The 27,646-nt window shown below is 46.1% G+C and overlaps 1 protein-coding gene across 4 annotated transcripts in view; it reads left to right on the forward strand.

The window, feature by feature from the left end:
• Positions 1–27,646, forward strand: part of IL34 (interleukin 34) — a 920,960-nt gene that overhangs the window by 278,474 nt on the left and 614,840 nt on the right. For all 4 annotated transcript variants that reach the window (XM_078671356.1, XM_078671358.1, XM_078671357.1 and 1 more), the window contains exon 2: positions 11,287–11,399. In XM_078671356.1, the coding sequence (XP_078527482.1) occupies positions 11,287–11,399 (113 nt within the window). The remainder of the gene's footprint in view (positions 1–11,286; positions 11,400–27,646) is intronic.

Here is a 27,646-nt window from a genome sequence, read left to right on the forward strand (position 1 = left end):
CTGTAGAAAAGGGTGCTCTTTTGATGGGCAGGAGAAGCTGGATGGCGAACGCCATAAGAGAGAGATGGAGAGAGGGGACAAATGTGGTGGGGAAATGCCCTTTAACCCTTGAAATGGGTGGTAACAATTACAAATTCCAGTAAATAGACTGTGATTATTATCTCTCATCTAGGAGATATACTCTAAACCAGACAGGCAGCAATAGTTTTGTATATTTTTAAAGCTATTTCTAACTCTCATGAACGCCACTTCACATTAAATTAGTTCTCAGTATAGTTTACATTGGGCATGGAGAGAATATCTATAACACTCACAAATCAAGGTGAAAACTTTGGGAAATGTTGGCGTCCTTACTTATCCCTTCTAACACACGATTTCAGAGAACATGTCCGAAATATCTGCGACTCTTACGTTTGCCAGGCGCTACCCTCACCTCATGGGTAAATATGTATGCATATGAGGTAAAGCGGCTATGTATAAATTGATTATCAATGGTGATCCAGACTTTGGGGTTGGGAGGAGGGAGGGTTAATGCTGGGAATGTGTTGTTTTCCCTTTTTCTTCTTTCCCCCTTTTCTTACTTCCTATTGAGATGTTCCTCCCCTTCCTCTTATAGTTGAATGATGCCAATTACTACAGTGTTGATCCAGATGCATATAATGATGTAAATATTGCTTTGGCATGCTCTTCAATGAAACACTGGCGTGGTGCAGCATTGAGATTTCAGTCTCGAAGAAAGCCGTAGACCCAGGCAATCTCTGCTAGTTCCCAGATTCGACCAAATTCTTCATACTAAACTAAAGAATTATGTTCCCCAATTAAGGATTATTCAAGTAGCACAGTCATGGCACATACTTAAGACTCCCTTGAACCACGCCTAGTTCAATGTTTTAGAAACTTCTCCCCAGTTTGTGTTTGGCCAAGCAAGGGGGGCCCCTCCGCTAAGGTTCTGGGAGCGTTGCCCCACTGCTCTTTGAATAGGAAAAATACAATGCTAATAACGTTATTATAATTGTATTTTTCCCATGTTCGGGGCTTGGCTAGGGCTGGGTGGGGCTGGAAGCACAGGGGGAGGAGTGGTTTACACACTCCAAGTGTGCATGACTGTTTGATCAGCTGTCCTAGCCCGGCCAAACAGTCGTGCACACTTTGCAAGTTCCCCACCAGGCTGCATTACACAGCTTGGTGAGGAACATGCCCAGAGCTGCAGTCCCTCATCTGAGTGCCGATCCATGGCGCTTAGAACACTCACAGTGCTGCATTGCATTGTGATTGGCTATGGGGAGCCTGGGTGCTTCCTGGTTCCAGAGAAGCAGAGGAGAGATGCTGGTGAGGTATGTGGTATTATTATTTATTTTATTAATGTGCCAGATGGACTTTCAGTAAATGTATTTGTTAGGGTTTCTGGTTGGCTAGGGTACATACCTAAGCCAGACAAAACCCACCACTCTAGTCTGAGCAAGTAAATTACACATCAAAAATAACCTGTGCTCACCCTCTGGTAGCTTGGCGCAGAACAGTCAGGCTGATCATCAGAGGCAATGTGTAAACCATTTGCGCAACACACTCGCACTAGTGAGACAGTGAATGCACCACAAAAGAGGTCCCACGGCTTTTATAAAAATAGCTTATTGTATTATAAAGTCTTTAAGGCCAAAACAACATAAATATCACATATACTTTCCAAGTATGCAGATGCAAAGATAGGGCTTGTTATCTTGATTTAAACAAGCCCACAACATAAATCCAATAAATATATCCAGAGATATGCAATTTGTAAGTATAACTATACAAGCAGTGCCTAATCAAGCTGGGCTCATTTTGGAAGCCTTATGGTAATGCTTTTCCACTAGAAACGACAACAGTGGTTGTAGAGATTGAGAGGTCTGTCGGCAGTCTCAAGGAAGATTGAAATTTGTCCTCACAAGGACAGCGAGGAAGAACGCACTGCCATGCTGCGCTCTCCAGTTTGGCAAGCTGCGGCTGATCGTGCTCAAGGCGTGTCAAGCAGACTAACTGCCAAGTGGCTGTGATGAGCTGATCATCGTAGGTACCAGGACGGGGGAAGCAGCCATGATCAGCGCGTCTCGATGTGCCTGCAGTGGAGCCGCAGTGACGGCTGACTTTCCAGATAGAAGCATTGTCCCAGTCAACCTGTGCACGCAGCTGATGCCGGCTAGGGATCGCTCGTAGAAAAGGGGAGAACACTGCTCCTCCGGGTACTCAGCCAGCTTCAGCGCTTTTGGAAGAGGCATACCCGGGAGTGCCATTGAAACAGCTGATCGCCTTTGGGCGCTACTCCTCGAGTCAGGATGAAGCGATGTGCTAAAAAAGGGCTTTGCTCGAGGGTGAAAACAAATGCAGAGTTTTTGAGTGCAGCTTCACTGGGAAGAACTTTGGTATCCCTGAGAACTCCCAACAACAGGGGCTAGCCTTTAATGCACATTTCATAGGTAGTAGGCAGCAGAGCAGATTGCAAAGTGGCAATCCCTCCTGGCAGCACAGCAATTCCTTCTGGCAATGTGCACAGTGTAGCACCAGCGATGTCTGGTTACAGGTCCGAAACTGTCTGGTGACACCAGAGTCGGGGTGCAGCAGGCAGCAGTGCAACAAACAGAAAAACAGTCCAAATGAGTACTTTGGTCTGCGCCAGTCCTTCTGTCTGAGGTTCAAGATCTAAAAGTGCTTCCCCAACATGGGGTCAGAGCCCCTGTACCTATACTCAAAGCACCTTTGATGTAGGGGGTGATTTAAAAAGAAACCTTAGAAGTGCACAACGATCCCTTTCAACCCAGCCCTGACTGCCGACATCCGTAAGAGGTAAATCAACGCTTTGTGTGAGGGCAGGACATAGTGTGCCCTGCCTCCCTTTCTCCCAGCCCACGAAGACTATCAGTATGCAGATGTAGACCTGTCCCACCTAACCCTTCCTTTGTGATGGCTGTCTGAAAAGTGTGCACTAAGTGTTGCTGTCACCCAGCCCTAGATGTCGATTGGAGTCAGGCTGCAAAGCACAAAAAAACATAAGCACAGAGAAATGCCCACTTTCTAAAAGTGGCATTTCCAAAATAGTAATGTAAAATCCAACCACAGCAGTAAGCACAATTTATCACCACTATTCCAAACATGGCAACTCTACTCCTTTCAGATCAGGAATTACCACTTAAACATGTATAATGGAATTCCCAATGTGGGATTATAAGAGGAGGACTCACAGCAGTGAGAATCATAGGCTGTTTGTCACTACCAGGACATACAACACAATAAAGGCACATGTTCTACCTTTAAATGACACAGCACCCTGCTCATAGGTCTACCTAGGGCCTACCTTAGAGGTGACCTATATGTAGTAAAAAGTCTGCTTAAAGCTTGGCAAGTCATTTTTAATGGAAAGTCAAAGTGACAGTAAACTGCGCACGCAAGATGCTCCAATGGCAGGCAGCGCTGCAGGCCCACAAGTAGCATTTCATTTGCAGGCCATGGGTATATGGGATACCACTGTAGAAGGGACTTACAAGTTAATTAAACATGCCAATCGTACCATGTTTTAGAGGAGACAGCACATGTAGTTTAGCACTGATTAGCAGTGATAAAGTGCCCAGAGTCCTAAAGCCCAAAAAAACGATGGTCAGAAATATAGGAGAAAGAAGTCAAAAAGTTAGGGGATAAATCTGGAAAAAGAGTCAGGTCCAACAGTACTTTTGGCAAAGTTAAATGCCAAGTGGGACTTCTGGAAGAGAACAGTGGTCCTGATGTATAGGAGGCTTTCTCCCAGCATGTGGGGGCCATGTATTATTTTCCAGCCTGGTCTGTCAAGGCATGGGCATGACATGTATGCATTTGAAAGACCCCTCTACTAGCAGTTCTCCCAAAGCATCAAAGGAGGCTGCCCTATGGTAGACATGCTGCTCAAGCCATAGTCAGCTTATGTTTCTGTACCTCTAAAGGAGGTAAGGGAACTGTAGGGTCCCTGCTTCATAGTATCCACACATAATATTGTGTTGTAAATAAGGCCTCCAAAAATGTCATTGTCAGAATATCAAGCACCACAGTATTGTGAACTATATATAGGTACTTTTACTATTTTTAACTCCACATATAGGAATCTTGATGATATATCTTCAAGGCTTGGCTACTATTTTTAGGAATACTGTCAGAAAGGGAGACAGAGGTACCCAGGAAAAGAAGCTGCGGAGCAACCTAAAACTACATATCAACCTGAATGAACATGGAAACATTTATAACTACTACATCCACAGCAGGCAGATGCCAATTACAGAATATGTGGAAAATATAGCCTAACATTTCCTTACCCATAGCCAACTTATCAGTTCCTCACCTGTGCTTAGAAACATTCACTACTGTTAATCTCACCTATGTTCCTTTACACCACTTTATACAATTCTAAATATCTCTACCTAACACAGGGCTCCTGATCTCTGTTCATTCGTCCAAGTCTTCCATACTTCTGGTGTATGTGCTGCAGGGTGCCCACAGATGCCCCACCAATGGCTGTAGATTAAATCAGGCCGATGGCATCACTGCGATTCTGGCAACAATGACGCACTGAACTCAATGCCATTCTGTATTGGTGGCTTCCTGCTTGCTGAGAAGTACTTAAAAGTATTGTTGCTGAGAACCATCCACTACTAAGTAAGAAAGTCAGCTTTCGATTTAATCAGAACCTGCCCTCAAAAAATATTGACCCTTGTTTTGGTTGAGGGATCTTTTTCAGTTTATCAGAAAGCCCAAATGACTTGTATTGCAGACTTAACCAGCTTGCTCATACTTTAAAAAAGATGCACTACATAGCCAATCATCATCAAATGAAAACTCATGCCTTTCTTGCTCATGTAGGGTCTCACACCACCCCCCCTTTGGGTCTCACATGTAGAGCCATGAACTTGGTTACAGATTCCTAGAGTTAATAAAAGATCAAAGGGAATAGTCTGCACTGGTGGCAGGCGGGGCTGTGAAGATATGCATCTTACAGACACAAGGGGACTAGGAAGGGTTGTATGATAGAACAACGCAGAGAAATACATTGCATGCCTTAATCACACATTTTTTACCCTGCATTGTTTTACAACATATATGCTTTTACAACGCATTTCACTACTACACATTGTTTATATAAATATATAAAAACAATGGATTTGTGGGAGGAGACCCCCTCATCCCCCAACTTACCTTAAATGTATGGTAAAGGCATGCATTGTAAAGACATACATGTCGTAAAAACACTCATGCTAAAAAATGTGTGGTAAAGGCACAATGTGGTAAAAACCCTGTTGTAAAGGCTCTTTCCCCTAATGGTATAAACGTTATAAATGTGTTCCTCTCCCTCAAGTCTTTGAAACGCTGATTGTTTCCTGATGCTCTCAATAGGAGAAAAAGGCACACATATTCCACAGTTCCTGTTCACAGAATGAAACTATGATATTAGATCTTTTGTCCAACAACTCTAGTGTTTGCCAGCCTCTTGACCACATTTCTGAGCTTATACTAGGTACAGGCTGTGAATATGTGGTGAAGCATGCCGGCATCCAGCTTGTCGCATTTGCAAAACTCAAATCTACATGTTCTTATCTTTTGTTTATTTTAGTTGCTTCTGGCAGACTGTTTCTCTCCATCATGAATGACCTTGCATCTTTTTTCCAAGTTTACAAGTGTAGAAAAATGCCCCTTTCTGACATGCTCAACCCCATTTTGTACCTTGTGTTTGATGCACTGCTTGCACTGGGTTCCTGCTAACCAGGTCCACAGTGCCAGTGTTCTTTCCCAACAACAAGGTAACTGTGCAATTGTTCCACAAGACAATTGGCAATACTTTTAGCTCCCCATTAAGTCCCTAGTAAATGGTGCCCCAGGTACTTAGGGCATGGGTACCCCTAGTAAATGGTGCCCCAGGTACTTAGGGCATGGGTAATAATGAGGGTCCCTAAAGGCTGCCCCGCATGTATTGTGCCACCCTAAGGGACCTACCACCAAACCCATGCAGACGCCCATTGCAGGCTGTGTGAAATGGTGCAGACAAAATTGAAAAAAGAACTTGGTGCAGACAAAATCGAAAAAAAACTTGGCACACACCTGTATGCCAAGTCCCCAGGCACTTCATGTAATATATGTAAGTCACCCATACAGCAGGCCATACAGCCCTAAGGTAGGGTGCATTATATTACATGTGTGGTCATATCTGCATGAGCAGTTCTCTTCCAGGGGGTCCTCATCAAAGTCATAAGCATTGAATATTCCCGCCCACGTGCGGGGACCCCAGAAACAATATAAAAATATATATGTAAATCACATATAAACAGCCCCACATATGTGTATGCACATATATAATTTTTTCCTCACACCAATGCAGCCCAAAACTGAGGTTAAACAATGTAATTACTCATACATGCACTGAAATTAGCAAGGAAATAAAAAACACATTAGATCAAATAGCCCTTGAACTTTGTGATTTAATGAGCAAAAACACTCATTACTCCTGAAGATTGCTAATAAATAGACATTGTTAGCCACAGGCTGCATTGAAAACCAATAGCATAGAAAATGAAAGCATTTTCAACAAAAACTGGCACCGTGCCTTTAAGGCAGCCATGACCCCTGGGTTCCCATCATGCCTCAGGGGTGACAGTTAGGTCAGTTGTTCTTTCCGGCTCCTTCTGTCAGGACCCTGGTTTAACAGCTCCCACCTTTTTTGACTTTCTGTCAAAAATTATTGGTGTTTTTCTTCAATTTTTGATTTCACTCGGCGGTTTTTAACCTTAGAGAGTTAGTGCTACCTTTTTTGAGCTTCAAAATGCCTTCTCTTTTTGACAACTGCCCTTCCTGTGGGAAGAAGGCCAAGACTGATACACATCCTGTGTGTATCCCCTGTCTCCCTGAGACTCACTGCAAGACTTTGTCCAGAAGAACTCTCAAAGACAGAGAGAGGATAAGGATTTATGGACTCTCCGAGAGAGGTAGGTCTCCTAAGAGACAGAAAAAAACGAAAGACGTGGTCGACGTCGAGAGAAGTCCCGACTTGTTCTCCTTCGCGTCGGGATCGGCGTCGAAGATGCCGTCGGCGACAGCGAAGACGAATCACCTTCCTTCGACAACGTCGCGAGACAAGGTACCTCCGCTGCCGTCAACAGGGCGACGTGCAGCGTCGATAGAGAGGTCTCCGTTTGAGCATAGGAGCTCGACGTCGAGACAGCCGTCGTCGAAGCCTCATCATCAGTCTTCAACATCGCAGCTTCCTCCGTCGACGCCCAGTCATCGGCGTTCGACGTTGAAGCATCCTCCGTCGTCGTCCAGTCATCGACGCTCGACGTCGAGGCAACCTCCGTCGTCACCCAGTCAAGGCGATCGACGTCGAGAAACTCTCCATAGGCGTTCGACGTCGAGAAAGTCTCCGTCGACGTCACTCCATCGACGTTCGACATCGAAGCAAACTCCGTCGTCGCCCAGTCACCGGCGTTCGACGTCGAGAAGATCTCCGTCGACATCGCACCACCGGCGTCGACGCATCTGTCGTCGAGGCAAGTCTCTCCCTCATGTTCCCAGAGGAGGTCGTCTTCGGGACACAAGACTCTGGAGGGAGTTCATCAACCCTCGGCGCAGTCCCAATCCACAGCGTCTAAGCTTACCACGACGTCGAGTTTGCCAACTCCGTCGCCAGGTCATAGGCCTCGGTCACAACAGAGGTCTCCAAGGTCGGCTTCAGCTGCGGAAGGAGAATCCTTCTTAGGGAGAAGTCTAGATCGATAGAACATTCTCCAGTGACTATGAGCCAGGCGGCTAAAAGAAAGAGAATCAGAGGATCGTGCTTCTCTGAGCCACACAAGATCTCCTTCTAAGCACCTTCCAAGAGGAAACACGTCTACAGTGAGCCTGTCATCATCCTCTTCAGGCTCTCGTTCTTCTCACCGTAATAGATCGCCATATGTGGTCATCTATTCCTCCGACAGTGAGAGGTCAAGGCATTCTCCCGCACTTTCGCGGCATGAGCAGGCGGATTTACCACCCCCGGAAGAGCACACACAGAAGTCGCCTCCCATCAGGCTATCTCCAAGATGAAATAGGCCTCTTCATCACTGTGCTCCAGACAAGCAAACAGCGGCCAGGTTGCAAGCGATCAAGGCAGGCAAGTTTTGCAGCCCATAGAACGATCACGCTCCCAGGTGCGCACCAGTAGACGAAGGTCAAGGTCTAGGAGCAGGAGACGGGAGCACAGATCTCCAACTACTTCTTTGTCTTCCCCGACCCGCTCTCATAGAGATTATTCTCCGACCTTGACGGACAGTCCTCCATCGAGAATATCTCCAATAGACGATATTTTCACTTTTCAAGACATTTTGAGCAGAGGTGCTCTGTAACTGGGGGTGCCCATGACAACTCCTCAAGTCAAGACCTCGGTGATCTTTGAAGCGTTTCATCACAGATCTGCACCAAAGCCTCTGTTACTTTTGGTACCCGGGATTATAGAACCCGTGATGGAGGTATTCCTCACTCCAGCGACGATCAAGGCCGCCCCAGCGAGGATTCTCAAAAAGTACCGCTCGCTAGAAGGGGACCATCTTTTCCTCAGGGCCGATCCACCACCAGACTCTGTGATTATAGTGGCGGCGAGAAAATCCAGTGCGGTAGCTTCCTCCTCGACAGTGCCATCGAATAAGGAAAGTAAATCTCAGGATTCGTGGGGGAGAAGAGTCTGTAACCCTCAGCCTCATTTCTCAAGGTCTCGAATGCGGAAGCCCTCCTGGGGCGTTATGACAGATCCCTGTGGGGTTCTCCGCAGCTTTGTGTCGAAAAACTCCCGCAAGACGACCAAAAGGATTTTGAGGAGATTCTCTTGGAGGGCAGTCAGGTCTCCAATCAGATTATCGGCGCTGCAGCGGACGGCACTACCCTCGCAGCGCATGGCTTTGCGCATGGGATATCTGCCAGAAGGTCCTCCTGGCTGTGTCTTACAGCCTTAAAACCAGAGGCTCAGGCTAGAATCCTGAACTTGCCTTTTGTAGGGACATCTTTGTTTGGGGCAAGTACTGACGAGGAAATGCAGCGAATGAAGTCAGAGTTGGACACTCTTAAAGCCGTAGGGCTTGAGAAGAAGAAATAATTTCGGAGGAAATATCGCTCCTACAATAAGAGCTCTTCTAAAAAGAGGGTTCAAACCCCTCACTGGCAGAAGGGTCAGGACCAGCAGGGGCAGCAGAAGTCTCAGTTCAGAGGCAAGCGCAATTCCAGAGGAGGTGGAAATCAGCGCCAGGGCAACAATTCCAACAAGTCCTAGTCCAAGCAATGAGTCCTTCCTTCCCCCAGCGCCGTTGACCACTCCAGTGGGGGGGAAGCGTTGCGCATCATATGACAGAGTGGCAAAGCACACACAAGACCAATGGGTGTTAACTACACTTCAGAATGGATACTGTCTTCGTTTCAAACACCTGCCTCCACCCGTTCCTCCAATGCCAACATCAAATCATCAGCTGAACCTTTTGAAAAATGATATATGTGCATACACATATGTGGGGCTGTTTATATGTAATTTACATATATATTTTTATATTGTTTCCGGGGTCCCCGCACGTGGGCGGGAATATTCAGTGCTTATGACTTTGATGAGGATACCCCTGGAAGAGAACTAGGATTACAGGTAAGTAACTTATCCATATGCCCCTGTGCTGTCTTGTTTAATTACTAGATAGCACAAGTGAACAGGAAAGGCCTCTTAAGTACATGTTCTGGGCACTGGTTAATATGAGTTCCCCAGCTACATGATGACTTCACTGAAACATATGGTGTTCGGTATCAAACACCTTGTCTTAATAAAACCATACTGATGCCCGTAGTGGTTTTATTAAGACATGCGCCCAGAGGGCACTTCAGAGGTGCCTCCTAAAAACCTACCAACCTCTAATGTTCTGGCTAACAGGCGTAGAATAGCCTGACACCACAGATAGGATTCTGACCCCCTGCAGGTGAGAACCTATGCACTCTGGGGGCAGAAATAATGTCTGCTTAAGCCGAAGGTGTTGTCATTTGTTTCAAGCAGGATGTCTAGTAATCAGCATATCATGGCAGAAGGCTTCAAAGGCTTATGCTGTCTTTGATATGCAACACCGGCTTCCACAGACAGGGGTAATGCCACCCCCTGGCCCACAGCCCATTTGGCACCAGGACAGGTGCGAAAATTAGCTAGTCAGGAGATATGTTCACTATCAGGCTAGTTACACCCCTGATGTGGGCTACCTGAAGTGAACATGAAGAGAAGAATTCCACCATCTTGGTTTTTGTTGAAATCCGATACACTGGGTCAGGGTTATGCCCACTTCCCACAGTAAGTGATCATATAGGGGGTGTAGGCACCCCAAAGGTAAGTAGCTCATTGGCTACTACCTTACACTCCCCTTAATGCCCCTAAATTGAGTATTTAAGTGGCACCCTTGACACCAGGAACTCAGATTCGATGGACACAAGAAAAGAACAAAGAAAAGCGAAGAAAGCAAGAACTGATGACCAGCTGCAGATGTTTTGGTGCTAAACCCTGCCTGCACCTGTCCAAACAATCACGACAAATCAACTTGTCCTGCTGCTGTGCATCTGCCAAAAACCCCGGTGGACTGCCACCACTGCACAAATTGCCAACAATCACCCTTGGAGTAGAGGTGCTACACCTCGGCAGCTTACAGGCATCAAACAGCAAAGTATGGTGCACCATTCTGCTGCTCCCTGGTCTCACCAATTCAGCAGCTACCAAGGAAGAGTGTTTCCAAGATATAGGCAGGGATAAGGGAGCTTTCCTAAGTTGTATTCCTTTGTCTCGTGACCACATGCCTTTACTTTGGATTTTGCATGAATTATTATAATTTTGTTCCTGTACTCCAGGGTCCTTGATAGTAGTTTTAGTAGAGCTTTTGGGATTTTAGCCCCTAGAACAGTCATCTGTATGCAGTGGAATTGCTACTTTGACACTGATTTATGAAGTTAAAACCCTTGCATTTACAAAGGTTTGCCACCAAAATGGAATGATCTGGCACAAAGCCCACTGAAGCTCATTACTTGCCCAATAAATCAAAGAGTGTCATAGGCAGTTGTGTTCTTCACAGGGTCAAGTGATGGCCCGCCTAGGTTTAAGGCAATGAGTAATATTGACTCCTGTCACATATAGTAGTAATGCATTGGAATTCGTGGAGTATTATATGAGAGTTATCTAAATATCACACACACCGCTTCACAAATGGATGAGAACTTTAGTCTGTTTTACTTCCTGACACTGCTCTAATTTTCCCACAGGTGTCATGGTACAGTTGCTAGTTATTGTCAAGGTGGATGCTATTTCATTGGACTGTGTTGCTCCAGCAACTCTACACGCAAAACTGAAGTTCGAGAATCGAGTGACCTTTATGGTAAGATACCTATCTGATCCATTGACTATGCAATGTGTCTAATAAACACACACTCTGCCTTTCCATGCTGCACATGAGGCTCTTTATGCATCTCTTTTCACAGAAGACTTGCATTGCGCCCTTTACATCAAAAGGAGATTACATATAATCTCTGTACATCCGACTAAAGTTGTACCAAACCCATCAGTACACAAACAAGACCCCACAGGCTCTCCATATGGTAACGATCCTATTGTGCTCATTGCATACAAAGGCACATTTTATACATTTCCTTTTTAATTAGTAACAAACAGGAGCCAGATAAATGTTCTAGTCCCTCTATTTACATGTTAGCCCTGTTACCAGACCCACCCTTTACATATGAACCTTTTTTCTGGCCTATCACAAGACTTTGATACCATTCCTCCATAATGTGTTGTTTTGTCTTTTTAGGTTGAGCCTAGGCAGCGCTGTCTTTTCGAGACATGCTGTATTAAGTCTGTAGGCTTACAGCTCGAACATTGCCTTTGTATTCTACCCTTTCATTGTCCTTCAAAAAATGCTTACATGATAGTGGTTAGTCCTTCCTCTTTGTCCCTCCTTTTATTTCTTTTGGTTCCTCCCACGGAGCAATGTTGTTGTTTGTTTAGTCTCCTTCCTGTGTTTGCTGTTGCCTGTAAATCTTGTATCTTGTTACATTTCCCTAAAATCACCAACATTCTTCTAGCTCCCCGCGAGGAAAATTCTGAATACTGCTTTTATTCCTAATGATTCTCCCAAATTGCCAAGTCAAGACTGCCTCGCAGCAACGATGGCTCTCCTTCGAGCATGGATGGCCCCATGGTACACGACCCAGCTCCTCCAAGCCTCGACAGGATCGCACCAACCATGCAGCAGACGTACACGGTGATCTGCGGGCCTTAAAGACAAGAGACTAAAGTTTCAGAGCTGCGCGATTACAGGGAGTTAAGTGAGTGGCTGCTCCTGCCTATAGGTCCGCGGGCCAGAGCACATCTTACTGGCCATTCTCTGCCCGATAGGTCTCCCTGTCACTCCGCTCCATAATTACCTATGGGCATTTATCGTGTCATCTTGTTATCACCATTACTCCTACCAGTGCATTACAGTTAATCTTCCCTCTCCCCGTTTGCCCTGCCCCTGCCACCCTCCATAGTCTTGCTGTTTCTGCACGTCGCCCGCTTATTTTAGAACTCCTTCCAGTGCTTTGCAGTCAGTCTTCTTTCTCCCTGATTTCATTTACATCTTCCACCTTGTTGCTTGCGCTCCTCCTGCGTTGCTTGCTGCCCCCCTCCTGTATCGTTCATTTTCTAGTCCATGCTTGTTTGTTTATCGATCAACTTGTTGAGCCATTTGGTCTCCTAAGTAAGCAAGTTGTCACTAAGTAAGGAAACTATTTACTGTAACCGTTTAAGAAATGTCTTTCTAGTAAGTGAGACATCCTGGCATCAGCAGTGCAATCTACCTTACTATCTTACAGAGTGCCAGCTCTGTAACCTATACAACGCAGTGTGTGCTCAGGCGAGCATACTAATCTCATGCTCTTAAATAGTGACAGAGAAATATCAATTTCAGTGAGGTAAAGTCAACAGCCCTTCTTCAGGAATTCGACTAGTAAGTACTTCCAGGAGTACAGCCCACTTTGAGATACTTATCTGCTGCACAGAATGAATAATGGCTGCCATGACCTAGGTCTCTTCGCTGTGGTTTTTTTTGCGTCCTTTCTTGGCTGGTTGTGATCAGTTAATTAAGTGGAGTTTCATGCAGTTGAGGGACTTGTGCCTTGACAAAAGGTTGAGATCGCTCCCAAAGTCACACCATTGAGGACCTAAAAGTAATTTTACTCAAATAGTTCTGCATGATCTGGGCACCACAAGTACAAAAAAAACAAGAACAACAATGAGCATTTATTTGGCATGCTAAAGACATTTACTGTGACTTCCTTATTTCAAATTCATCTAATATTTCTTAAGGAGCGTCTTAAAATATCTTAGCAAAAAAACGCTTGCTTTTGAGGGTTATACGTGCTAGGCTGATTTGTGTGTTACTTTGTATAGTGCTACAACCAAGGAACCAACATTCAACCGCTTGTTCACTCTCAAGATATATTGTATCTTAAACATTCTGCACACTTCCATTTAATCTTCTACCTTCCCTCCATCTAGCAAACTGTTTACCTACCTAGCCCTCCAAGGCCATCAGTTAATGGAGTATTAGAGATATACCGATAAGTAAATAAATGTGAAAGAGCCCCTCATCACCATGGTTCTCAGAACAACTCAGATCTCTCCGGCAAAAATGCAGACAGAAAGAAAGAGCCTGGTATGCCCATCAAGACCCTTTAAGTAAAAACCTAGATAAGTCTGCCCTGAGAAAATATAAAAATGCTATTGACAAAGAAAAAAAAGAACTATTTTACCAAAATCACTACCTCTTTGAAATCCTCCAGGGATATTTTTTAAATTATCAATACCCTAGCCACTCCCAAATCATCTGAATTAGTGAATGAGTCGCAAGAACTATGCAACGATATCACAGGATTCTTTCATTCTAAAATCGAGGACATTTACAGCTCCCTTAAATCCTCCAATACTACATTAGACACAAACAGTACTCCCCTGCCCTCCCTCCCCTCGCCCGTACTCAGGGAGACTACTTATCCTTTGGATCCCCTGCCAAACTTTTCCAGTTTTCCCCATGTAACCCTTGAGGAACTTAACCACCTTCTTGATGCCACCAAATCCTGCTCCCCTCTTGACCCCTGCCCCCTTAAAATCTTGAAAGCCTGCAGAGTTTCTGTTCTACCTCCTCTTCTGCAAGTCATGAACTTGGCTATTGACGAGGGCTCGTTTCCAATCCCTGGAAAGCGGCAGCTGTAAAGCCCCTCCTAAAAAAGCCCTCGCTTAATCCGGAAGTCCTAAAAAACTTCCGACCAATATCCCTTCTTCCAGCCCCGGTAAAGATGCTTGAGGCCCACCTCAATTTGCATCTAACTTCCTATCTTGAAAAAACGGATTTTCTTGACATCTCCCAGCAAGGGTTCCAGGCTGCCCACAGCACCGAATCCGCCCTTACTGTAGTTGCTAATAACATCCGCACCGAGGTAGACAGAGGCTGGACAAGAATGCTGGTACTTCTGGATCTCACAGCAGCTTTCGATACCCTATCCCCTTCAATCCTGGTTGACCGGCTGAAGGGGATAGGGGTGAGAGGAAGCGCCCTAAGTCTTCTGTCTTCCTTTCTTTCACAGAGACAACACAGGGTTCAGCTTGGTAGGTTTCTGTCCTCCTCCAAAGAAGTGCAATGTGGGGTTCCTCAGGGCTCGGCCCTGAGTCCCCTGTTATTCAACATCTACGTAACCCCACTTGCCGAAGTAATAAGATCTTTTGGGTATCAAATATTATCTTATGCAGATGATACCCAAATTATTATCTCCTCCACCTCACCGATCACCGAGGCCGCTTTCAAATTTCGATCTTGTATGGAAGCGGTCTCAAAGTGAATGGTGCGCAATTACCTGAAGCTTAACGGTGAGAAAACGGAGGTCCTAGTCTTTGGAGGAAACCCCCACATCTGGTCTAAGGACTGGTGGCCTCCCTCTTTAGGAGACTGTCCCCAACCTACCAACTCGGCCAGGAACCTTGGTGTTCTCTTCGACTCGGCCCTCTCCTTTGAGCTTCAGGTGAACAGAACTGTATCCACCTGCTGTAACACCATCCGCATGCTCAAAAAAATCGCCCCCTATCTGTCATTAGACGCTCGCAAGCAGTCTACCGTTGCCCTGGTATCTTCCAGGCTTGATTACTGCAATGCGCTATATGGGGGCATAAACAAGAAAGCCCTCCACCGCCTTCAAATGGTCCAGAATTCTGCTGCGAGGATGGTTCTAAACCTTCCAAAGCTATCATCTGCTACTCAGGCCAGAAAGGACCTCCATTGGCTCCCCATACATTCTAGAATCTCCTTCAAAATTATATGTCTGGCGTACAGAGCCGTTTTCGGCTCTGGCTCCGAAGGCATGAAGGCCCTGGTCAATCCCTACTCCCCCAAGAGAACCCTCCGATCATCCTCAAAAAATCTGTTGTCGGTTCCCAGATTCAAAAAAGCAAAATGGGGAGGAAGAGCCTTTTGCACTCTGGCACCGAAATTGTGGAACAATCTTCCCCCTGAGCTCTCTAACCAACCTTCCCTGAATTCGTTTCGGAAGCTCTTGAAGACTTGGCTCTTCTCCCAGGCCTATCGCTGATTCCTTATTCTGCTGTCCGTTTTCTGTATCTGTAAATTGTCCAGTTATAGTTTATGTTTTAGTCTGCGCCTTGATGCCTTTGGGTTAAGTTCGCGCATTATAAATAATCATTCATTCATTCATTCATTCAAGTCTTATGACCGAATCATTGAAGGATCAAGTAAAGTTTCTTCTTTTCTCAGCTCATTAAAGAAAGCTATTGAGTTGGCATGGTGTGCAACCCAACATTTTTAATTGTCCTTTAATAAAACAATGTATCTACTTATCTGATTATTTTGTAAAGTGCCAACATCCCGCGTTCTAGCCACTTCCAAGCGCTTGACCGTCCTTGGTAAATAATTACGTAAGCTCAGACAAGAAAGTAAGTCGGTTAGAAAATCAGTGACCTTGCAGCCTCTGAAGTGGCTACATTATCTTTTTATTTGTTCTATTGTATGTACGTATTGTTTTTTTGTCACTGTTGTGGACAAGTCCCTGTGACATGAGGGAAAATTGGACAGTTTATAATGTTCGTCGCAGCGCACACTCTACTCAACTCTATCTAATGGCACACAAGCAGGGAATGCTCCTCCCCGATCTTTGCTCTCACCAGCACAACTCCCTACTTCCTTGTGTCACTTTAGCAAAACATGACACCCCCTCCTGAATATGTGACTGTAAACATTTCACCACATTACAAACTGCATCTTTCACTATGTTTATATTTGCACTGAGAGGCTGGGCACTGACAAAGCCAATATGTAGCTCTTTTCAGCTCAGTGTAGCCGTCGGGATAATTACTTCTGCACAATTGAGATCATGTGCTCACCACATACGCAAAACACACTATGTAAATAGTTTACGGCAAGTCATTGCAGCCAGACACAGACTGTAAACAATGCAATGCTCTTAGTACGATCGCGCATAGGCCTCATACACTGGAATAGCGCACCCTGAGACACACACACAGTAAAAAACTGTGTGTAATAATTGTATAGCTCTTCAATCCCTGGCGACACAGCACCCCAGGATAATGTGCTGCATGGCTACACACGTTCAAGGTTATGCCAATGCTTCTTTCATCTTTCAGCCATTGTCAGAGACGCCTGACTTTCCTCCTACCCCTCCATCCCCAGGGCAAGCTGCATTGACCAGCACATTTATTCTTTCTGTCGATTCCTGATCTTGCTCCCCACTAACATATGCCCCTCAGGCTACAGAGAGTCCTTTTGTGTGGATGGGCATTAGACGGGTGGTTGGTATCTAGACACATACAATGCCTTTAGGTGATCAATCCCTATGTCACATATTCACAATATGCATTAACTTTTTTCTGACAGGCCTTCCCTTTGAAAAGCCATGATGTTATGTTATGAGCATTTTTATAGCAAACGTCTCCCTTTTTAAGGTCCTTGCTATATTGTTTGTAATCTGTGCACGCCTTTTCACTTGTATTTTAGGTCTCGCATAGGCAAAAAGACCTTTTGCAATCGCTTCTGTTTTTCAGTCAAAAACGTACATGCATTGCATTGCTTTGAATGCAACGCGTGCACGTTTGGCGATTCCCTTGCGACGCCCTTTAACATATAGTTCCTGCTCACTCCTGCAAGGAAAACAGCCGCAGGCCCCCTCCTCTCCCTGCTGCCAGTGCGTGGCACGCGCTGGTTCTTTTTTGGATCCATTTCACCACCCTTAAAAACAGGTGCATTTCCTCACACGCAGCGGACTCGACAAGTAAGGCATTTGCAGGTCTTGCCACTTTAGCGGTAATTAATTAGCTGACATTCGCGTAACGTCTGGCAAAGGGCTCCACTGCTGTTCACGCTCTACAATCCTATTTCTCGCTTGTACTTTGAACTGCTGTGCTGCTCACTGCTTTAAAAACTTTTTAAACAACTCTTTCCTCATCTAACATTTGTCTTTTAAAAAAAAGATCACTGCGCCATTGTTATTTCACTCACCCCTTTCCCCGGTCCTCCGCTGAGATTCTCTCAGATTGGTGTGGAGGGAACTGGGAAATTTTTGATCGCCGGAAGTGACTACTACTTCCAGGGGTGGGGACGGAGGTTAGCAGACTAGTGCTCTCACCCTGACCACCCTTAAAAACAGATGCATTTCCTCACACGCAGCGGGCGCGCGCAGCGGGCGCGCCAGAGCCAAGCCCGTCTGCGTCTGTCCGCGCTCGACCCGCGGCCGGGGCCAGAAATGCTGCCTGTTCCATGCCAAAGTACATTTACACCAGGGAACAACTATATACTCTCAACACACAGGCTAAGGGCTGCAACATCCTATCGCCCACAAAATTAGACGGTAACACCCTGACCTGTGCCACATGCAAATGTGTGATAAACCCGAAACCTAGCCCCAAGGGGGAGTATAGTCTACCACATGAGACCAATAACTCGCACAAACAACTCCAGTGCGGTCTTTTAAACGTTAGATCACTACCAAAACATGCCCTGCATGTGTTTGATATACTAACAGATCACGCCCTTGACTGCCTCTTTGTCACCGAAACATGGCTGTCAGACTGCTCTAACCCAGACATTGCGCAGGCACTTCCCCAAGGATATACCATCTCTAGGCTAGACAGAAACGGGAAAAAGGGAGGAGGGATAGCCATTATCTACAGAGATCACCTGAAATGCTCCACATCGCACTCCACTGAATTAAAAGATGCAGAAAACCTCTGCTTTAAATTCAACATAGATACCCACACTACATTCACCGGAGTACTTGTTTACAGGCCCCCCGGACCAACAGGTAACTTTTTAGACACCAGTGGAGACTTTCTGAGTTCTCTGGTGGTGCGCTACTCTTATTTTACGATCTTGGGAGATTTCAACCTACACTTAGAGGTAGGTGAATGCCCAAATACCAAAACCTTTAGGGAAATCACTAATTCCCTGGGCCTGGAAATCCAGAACAAAGGGTCCACACATATAGCAGGACATACCCTTGACGGGATATGTACCAACGCCACCAACATAATAACTGCCTCCCCAGGCACCCTCACCTGGACAGACCATAAACGTATTCCCTTTAGATTCATCTATGATAATGGACACACTACGGAAAAACACACCATCATGGTCCCTACACGGAATTGGAATAATATGCTTGCCAATCCGGACCTACAGACCCTGGCGAAATCTACTAAACCAACTCTGACAGGCGATCCTGACATCGATAACGACCTATTCAATAAATGGATGCTCTCCATAGCTAATACCCTAGCCCTATAAAAAAGGCCAAGATCATAAGGGTAAACATCCTTTACAACGCAACTTCTACCACGCAGTGCCTTTACGATGCACCTTTTACAACGCAAACTATTACAACGCATTGCGCTGGGGGGCGCTCTAGGATAGGGAATAGGTTTAATGTACTATCCAACACCTTCCCTACTATCCACGGGGACTGGAGTTGGAATAGTAAATTAAACTATTCACTATCCAGCGCCTAAAAGCACTATGCGTTGTAAAGGTATGCGTTGAAAACTTGCATTGTAAAGGTAGGCGTTGTAAAAGAATGCGTTGTAACGTCATACATCCATCATAAGACACAAATCAGCTCCGTGGTTCACCCCCCAACTGAAAGCCATGAAAGGACAGTGCAGACAACTAGAAAAGCTATGGAGGAAACAATATGAGGCCGAGGATATGAAACGCTTTAGAACAGCCCTCAATACATATCACCTACAAATCAAAACCGAGAAGAAAATTCACTATACTAATCTCATCAAGGTAGCTGAAGACAACCAAAAAACTATCTTTAAAATAGGTAAATCCTTCACAAACCCGGCCAGCCTAGAATGTAAGATACCTCCGTCACAGGAACTGTGCGATGACATCGCAGTGTTCTTCGAAAACAAAATTAGAGACCTCAAAAAAGACTTCCTTGACAATTCACCCCAGCACCCCACAGCCCCAGACCTACGAATTAAAGAAGAACTCAAGGATTTCAAAGAAATCAGCCTCGAAATTTCCAGGAAGGCGATCCTTTCTTGCAAATCGGGCTCCCCTTTTGACCCATGCCCGCCCAAAATCCTACATTCATTAGTGGACATAGTAAATCCCGTCATTAACCAAATTATCAACACTACATTTAAATTTGCAAAAATCCCTGACCTTTGGAAAACGGCCGCGGTCAAACCCCTCCAAAAAAAGAAACTCTCGGACCCCACCACTCTCTCCAACTTAAGACCCATCTCCCTTCTCCCCTGTCTGAGTAAAATTGCCGAGAAAATAGTCAACTCCCAATTGAATGAGTTTCTGAAAAACTCAAACATCCTACACCCCAAACAATCTGGTTTCAGGCCGGGACATTCAACAGAGTCAGTACTGCTCCATACCTCAGACACCCTCAAGTTCGCACTGGACCAAGGTAGGGAGGCAGTGCTGATTCTGTTGGATCTTTCCGCGCCTTCGATACTGTCTCCCATCACATCTTGTTGGATAGATTGAAGCACATCGGGATAAACAGCAAAGCCCTCGCCTGGATAACATCTTTCTTGGAACAAAGAAACCAGATTGTCACACTTGGCAGCTATAAATCTGAGGGTAAACTGCTCTCCTCGGGAGTCCCTCAGGGTTCCTCCCTGAGCCCAACCCTTTTCAACCTGTACATGTCTCCTCTTCTTTCAGTAATTGACTCCTTCAATATTGAATCAATTGCATATGCTGATGATACTCAATTGATCCTCACCCTAGATAAAAATTCCATCGCAGCAGAAGAAAAATTCCATCTCTGCCTTACCGCAGTTATGAGGTGGATGGAAGCAAATCATCTCCGATGCAACAGCTCAAAAACTGAAATCATGCTGTTTGGAAAATCTAATGATTTCAATCCCACCCTATAGTGGCACTCAAATTCAGACCCCCCGCCCACCACAGTAGACAGCGCAAAAAACCTAGGAATTAAATTCGACCCCACGCTTTCCTTTCACAAACAGGCACTTACTGTGGCAGGTATGTGCTTTCAAACCATAAAAACTCTAAGAAAAACCCACAAGGTTGGTACTTGGGCTCCCAAAACGCGCCCCCTCAGCCGAGGCACTAAAGACTCTCCACTGGCTGCCTATCCATAAAAGGATCCTGTTCAAAGTCCTAACCATTACACATAAAGCAATAAAAGAAACCGGCCCACAATACCTGAGAGGCAAAATTAGGCCCTACAAAACTAAATGAACACTACGGTCTACTTCAGAAAATCTTCTCACCACCCCTAACTTTAAAATGAAAACCCATGGAGGAAAAACCTTGGCACCACTTGGTACTAAGACCTGGAACATCCTGACCACACAACTAACGAACCCACTTTCAGGCAACTTCTAAAAACTTGGATCTTTTTTTCACCCCGGACAATCAAACACTATCACTTATATGACCCGCCCTACCTTCCTTCTGTTGCTCGCCCCCCCCTCTTCCTCTTCCCCTCCCCCCTGCATTATTTTACTTCTGCTGATGTCCGAAAGCACCAGGATGCTCCTTGGAGTGAACGTTGCGCTATACAAAAACCCCCATCATTCATTCATTCATTCAAGCAACTAAATGAAAGAAGGAAAGAGAGGTTGTGAATCGTTTCTTCAAGTCACGGTTTTCAGTAAGTGAAGAACGAGGGGCGCGCTGGTTTTTTATAGATTTGGGGATTGTGTAGCAGGGTTTGCAAGCTTGTGCAGATTTATGGAGCAGTGTTGGGGATTACAGTTCAGAAATAGGCTTAGTAGGGAGGAGGAGCCTAGCTCGAGGACGTAATGGCCGCCTTTTAGCTCGGCTCCGTCGGCCCTCCGGACAACTTCGACTATCCTGCCATATATCCTGCACTGCGACGCTACTTCCATACAGAATTCGAACTTTAAAGACCCACTCTTACTCACCGTCTGGTCCGGAGGTCCCTGTGTGCTGTGGATCCGCAGCTGTGCCCTCGGTGGGATTGAGGCCTCCGGGCACTTGAGACCGGGACCTCGCCTGCGGGACCCGACCGGCGGAGAAGAGATTCCTGCGGGACCCGACCGGCGGAGAAGAGATTGCCGGCCCCGGCCGCGAAAGTGAGCCACTGGTGGGAACCGTTGTGCGTGTGCCCCGGAGATCCTGGACCGGCCCCGATGACTGAGCCGTGCAGCTGGAGGGGGACGAGATGTGTTGGGGGTTGACCGTGTGAAGGGGTCCCTTCGCCTTTGTCCTGTCCGGCGGTCCTGGACCCCGCGCCTGGCTCTCGCCTGTGGGGCCTGCCACTGTTTGGAGGGGGCCCCCCCCCCCATCGGGCGCTCGCCCATCCTGTGCCGATGAGGCCGTTGTTGGGAACCTCCGGAGATCTGTAAAGTCCTACATTTGGGAACTGTTTGGGGGCCCACGGTGGAGTGTGGGGCGGCGAAACTCACAAGATGGCTGCCGACAACGTGGGGAGTGCTCCGCTCTGCACCGACGCTCCTTGCCGGCCGGATTGTGCGGAGGCCTGGGTGTGTGCTCGGGCACCTTGCTGTCATTGCATGCTGTCTTGGCCCCCGGTGCCTCTACCGACCCCATGCGGCTCGCCGCCATTTTGGGCCGCCGCTCTTTCATGCACCCCTGTCGTCCTGATGCCGCCATTGCTTCGCCCCCTTCGGCTGCGCCAGGAGTTGCTGTTGTTATTGTTCGGCCGCTTGATGGGCCGGTGACTCTTGATCCACTGCTTCCTCGCCGCCTGGACTTCGAGGACTTTCACACGACGCGGAGATCTGCTCCTTCCCGGGTACCTGGAACTCATGGTGAGCCGCTGTTTGCTCCCGCTACGCTGGATTCGAACTTTTGTTCTGGAGGGGTACCTTTGTATTGTCGGATTGCGCACCTGGACTCCGGCTTGCTGTTGCTTGCCCTGTCGTTACTGCTACAATTGACTTGTTTAATTGACTATTTGTATTCCCTCCGTACGAAGGCTCTACCTGATTTATATCACTGCCGTGACTCTGGACTACGTTACGATTCTTTTGTGCTGGGTGGTACGCTCCACATTATCCTTTATTGGGTTGGTTTTGTGGTCAGGAAGGGTTGGGGGTGAGTTGCACGACATGATAGTCTGCTGGTCTACCTGCTCGTTGTATTGATGTTTGTACTCCCGACACGGTGAAACGTTACAATCTCTCCCCCCTCCCCCTCCCTGTGGTTTTTGCTGTATGTGAAGGTGTAGAACTGATTTGATACTTCTTCATTTGTTGGTCGGGGGTGGGTCGTGGCCAAATGTGTTTGCTCATATCCTCTGGCTCCTCCCTCATATTTTCTTTTTGTTTTGTATTTCCTTTTCTCCTCTTTTTGTCTTTTTCCTCTACCTTTCTTTCACTATATTTCGGGTTTCGGATTAGGGCGACAGGCACGCTGTTTGGAGGGTAGGCCGTAGCCTTCTGCAGGGGTGCGGGGTGGGACGGGTGGGTGGGGTCTTTCAGATGTTTTCTTTTGGTTCTATGGCCCTTTTCTATCCCTTTATAGCGGTGCCGCTTCTGTCCTCGCTTCTCAGGCATGGGTGGGTTGGGGTCTGTTGCTATGCCACTTTTCTCGGTTTCGATGCTTCGTCGTAACTGCCATACCCTTCTTTTCGCCAGCTTCCAATTTCTTCTGTACTATTAGCCGCGGGTCGCCTGGCCCGGGGTGGCGCCCATCTCGCACGATTGTGTTTTTCCTTTTATTTCTCTTTCTTTTGTTCTTTTCCCTTCTTTTCCCCCCCTTTCTGTCCCTTTTTGGTTTCCTCCCCCTTGTTTCCTTCCTATTTTTCCCCCCCCTTTCCTTCTTCCCCCCCCTCCCCTTTCCCCCCCCCCTCCCCCATTTTCCCAGGCTCGTATTGAAAGAAGTGGGCTCGATTCGTACAGTTTCCCGCTCCCCTTGCCTCCGTTAGCGTGTTATTGGGTGGGGGTCATGAGATCTTGGTAGCACTTGTATGCTTCTCCACTATATTTTGTGATTGTTTTGTGCTACGGTCATATCGTACCCTTACAACCTCTTCCCCCCCACCCCTTTCCCCCTCCTCTCGTTTTGGCATGGGTGTAATCCTGTTTTAGGGTTTTTCCGTATTTGTGAGTCAGTCATGAGCCTTGTCCCCTTATTATAAAATAGACCTCACTGATCCTGATGTTGGGCCGTTATTGCCGATTATCCCGTCACTAGCACAGTCCACTTATGTTTGCTTGTCTGCCAACTGGCCTTGTGTCGCTTATTTTGATTCTTGATCGTTTTTGACTTGTGGCCGGCCGGATTGGTTGTAGGCCCACACATGTTTAACCTAATAATGCAAATAAAGGTCTCCAAAAAAAAAAAAAAAAAAGAAATAGGCTTAGTAGTCCCTCCTGAGTACCGTTTTGTCTTTTTTTGTAACCTCCCATGAGGGAAAAATTAAAACGAAACAGTCTGATTTAGATGCAATAGATTCTTTACTTGACGAATTGGTCACATCTGTGGTCTGGGCTATAAAATGCAGACCGTTATACTTAAAGCGAGATTATTCAGATTCTTACTGCAGTAGGTAGTTCAGGCTACATATACGTTTTGTTCCTGTCAGAAAGGTGCGTTTCAGGCACACTTGGATTGGCATCTCGTACGCTGGCTTGGAGAGTTGTAAATTTAAAGCCTATTTAAAAAGGTAGACTTCAAGATTTAAAAAAATACAGGCAGATAGATGTTTTGCTTAGCTGGTCTTAGCCTTTGAGTTCCATAGGTAAGGATACTCACTGTAAAGCCTCTGCTGTCCCACTCATTGCTTTACAGACACCTAGAATAGCATAACTTGCTGTATAATCGACAAGCATAACATCACTTGAAAACAATCCCTTGTGCTCAGGGATTGCTGTAGCCATGGTTATGCTTTTCCTTAAGGATCGATTTTTGCAAGGAGGAGTCAACTTGTTGGTTGCACAAGCAGTTTGTTTTATGAGCAGTGTGCAGATATTTGCAATCAATGGACTATTTAGGGGACAGTACAGTTGATGTAGGAGAAATGCGCTCCCAGGATTTTATATGAGGAATGTTTTTTGCCTTAGAGCTCCCTACTAGGTGGAGAGTTTGGAATCCACCCTACAATGATGTCCATACTCTTAAAGTGAGTTGCAGTAGTCAAGAACTGAGTCTCAACAGGCGTGTGTGGCTTCCACAGTGCCTTGACATTTTATTAACAAGCATTGGCATAGCCAATAGGTCTCGCTTTTGGGACCTTATAAGTATTTAGTTATGCTGCATAATATCCTTGGTGCAACAACATAAACTGTTGCATGGCTAAACACTTATAAGGTCCCAAAAATGAGACCTATTGGCTATGCCAATGCTTATTTGGATTCCTCATTGACTGACGTCATGGTGAATAGTATTACTGTGGCTGGTCTGTAGTGGTGGTTCAATCTTTGTAGTGAGACTTTTGGTGGTCCATATAGGTTCCATGCGACAATTACATTTGGTCTTTGATTGGTATGTTGTGTCTGGTTGGTTTTTAAGTTCTTAAATACTTATGGCTTACCAGAGCCATCTATGCTTACAGGGGGTAACGCAGCAAAGGAAAAAACTTGGAGTGAGCGCTGTAAACCTGAGTTCATGCAAGTGCTCAAAAACATCTGGGTATGCATCAAAAGATGAGAAGGGAGGCAGATTTTGAACCTGGAGCTTAGGGTTGTGCAGACAACACAACTCAATGGCAAAAGTTGAGGGACTTTGCGTCAGACAATTACATGACTGCCCAGTCAGGAAGAGAATGTAAGCAAGCAAGCAAGCCCAAGCAAACACATACATGGATTACACTGGTAACTTTAGGTGGGCTCAGGGTAGGCAAGATCACATAGGTTCAGTGTCGGACAGGCAGCAAATAGGCTTGAGGTTGGACATACAGCACACAGGCTCAGAAGTGAGAGGGTAGCACACATGCTCAGTGGTGGGAAGCTAGCACACAGTCTCCGAGGTGAACATATTGCACACAGGCTCAACGGTGGGAAGGTAGCACACAGCCTTAGAAGTGTACAGATAGCACACAAGCTCAAAGGTGGTAAGGTAGGACACAGGCTCAGGGGTGGGAGGTAGCACACAGACCCAGGGGTGGACAGAAGTCAAGTGTTCAGAAGTTCCACAGTTCAGGAGCAAGTCTGAAATCTTCCAGGCCTTACTAGATGACCATTGATCTAGTAACGTGGTGCCTGAAACAAGCTACCTGTAATCCTGTTTATGTATAGATCGATAACAGAAAATCGTATAACTCCGTTCAGCTTTACGTGTGGTCTGTGTTCAAGTGTACGTCATGCCATCCAGCCTTTATTGTTCCACTTAGACATTGCTGTGGGCCCTCAGTAATATCAGAGTGGCGATTTGGAAGTCAGTTCAGTAGAGGGGCAAGTCTGAAAAGCAAGGCTTGGAGTCCCCTAGACAGGTGTCCCTTATCTCCAACATATAGAACCTGCTAAGTCATGATTCCTAGGCTTGGATCTACCCTCACTGTCCTCTAAGAGGCATCTGCCACAGTAGGTGGGTGAAAATTACTTGACTGAGGTGGGTGTGAGTTGCACTTACGACTCATTGTGCGTCTGTGGACAAAGAAGAGGGATGGGAAACAAGAGTCATCTTCACCCTCAGAAAAACAAAGGGTGGATTGGAGACCATAGATTGCGGAACTAGAGGGGGCCTCAAAAACTGCTGATGTCCGGGTACTCGAATCTCATAATTTAGCTGTTAATTTCGTTCTGGAATAATTGTCCATTGTTTGGCTAGTTTGGTTTTGTTAGAAGGCAACACCAATGCCAGCAATACACTTTTCGAGTTGTGTTGGTGGGAGGGTGGAGCAAGTTCTGACTGCAAAACTGTTGACTTTGATAGGAATGGGTGTGTGACGAAAGGGTTGTGCTGCTAGCATGGCATGCTTTGCCATCCTTATGGATATGATGCTGTGAGGAGTGCTTAATTGTGCAGATAGCCTGTGTGTTGTTATCATTGTGGACCTGATGTGTAGGAGAAGTGTGTTGTAATATTGTTGTGTATCATTTGTAAGAAATGTGGCGCTGGTGTTTTTTGTGTGCGTGAAGGTGATGGAAGTTCTGACTATCATATTTGTACTGTGAGCTAAACTGGAATGTACCTAAACATTTAGAGGAGGATGAGTTGGCCCAACCTCCAGAGGGTAGTGAGAACATTTGCATAAAGGAGGAGGTGCATTGTTTACTGGAGAAGGAATGACAAAAGGGCACACCTTCAATAAGATATGAGGGGTGGGGCATAAGCAAACACAGTAGTGCCTTGTCTCATTTACAGGAAAACAATGACTAAATCAACGTCAAACTAGAGGTAGTAAACATATTTAAAAAAAAGACATTGCATTTGTTGAATCAACTCTTCAAGTAGCATCTTACCATCAGAAACTACAGCTTGGCAGCACAACATTTTAAGACTAAGTCAGCTTAGGAGGTATACGAGTGGGTGAGGCAGAAGATACTGATCTAAGTCTTACTGTTAGAACAATTTGTTTCCCAGAGCAATAGCTCGGACAGTGGCCAGGGGTGTGAGGCTGGAGAAGGTGGTAGTCTACAAGAGGATGCCTACATGTTTTCAAAGTGGGTCCCACATCACGTCATTGAAGGACAGTGATGAGCATCTTCTGAACTAGAACTGTGTAATCCGCTCGTGGACCATGTGGCGGTTAAGTGTCAAGAAATACAAAGGTTCTCAGCATGCATTACGTGAGGCATGTTTGCATTTAGTGGATGTGGCAAGATGATGTTACAGCTGTTGCTGATGAAGGTGTTAGAGGCAGTGAGTGATGTAGTGATGACAGCTGCAGCAAGAGTGGTTCTGCCTTGCAATGTCCCAGGTTAACAGCACTGGAAACATGATGCCACGCTCAATGGCCAAAGTACCTCTGACATGGCTGGGACTTACCAGCGAAGCGAACCTTGTATTGCTATATTCAGTGATTCTCACCTATTGAAATGGAAACATAAGTGCTACCTGTACTGCTTCAGTCTCAGTGGAGACACTTGGTGCCTGCATGTTGACAGGGCTTTTGGTACTACCAGTGCATGCAGATTGGAAAG

This window comes from Lissotriton helveticus, chromosome 12 (assembly GCF_964261635.1).
Source record: "Lissotriton helveticus chromosome 12, aLisHel1.1, whole genome shotgun sequence".
NCBI classification, from domain to species: domain Eukaryota; kingdom Metazoa; phylum Chordata; class Amphibia; order Caudata; family Salamandridae; genus Lissotriton; species Lissotriton helveticus.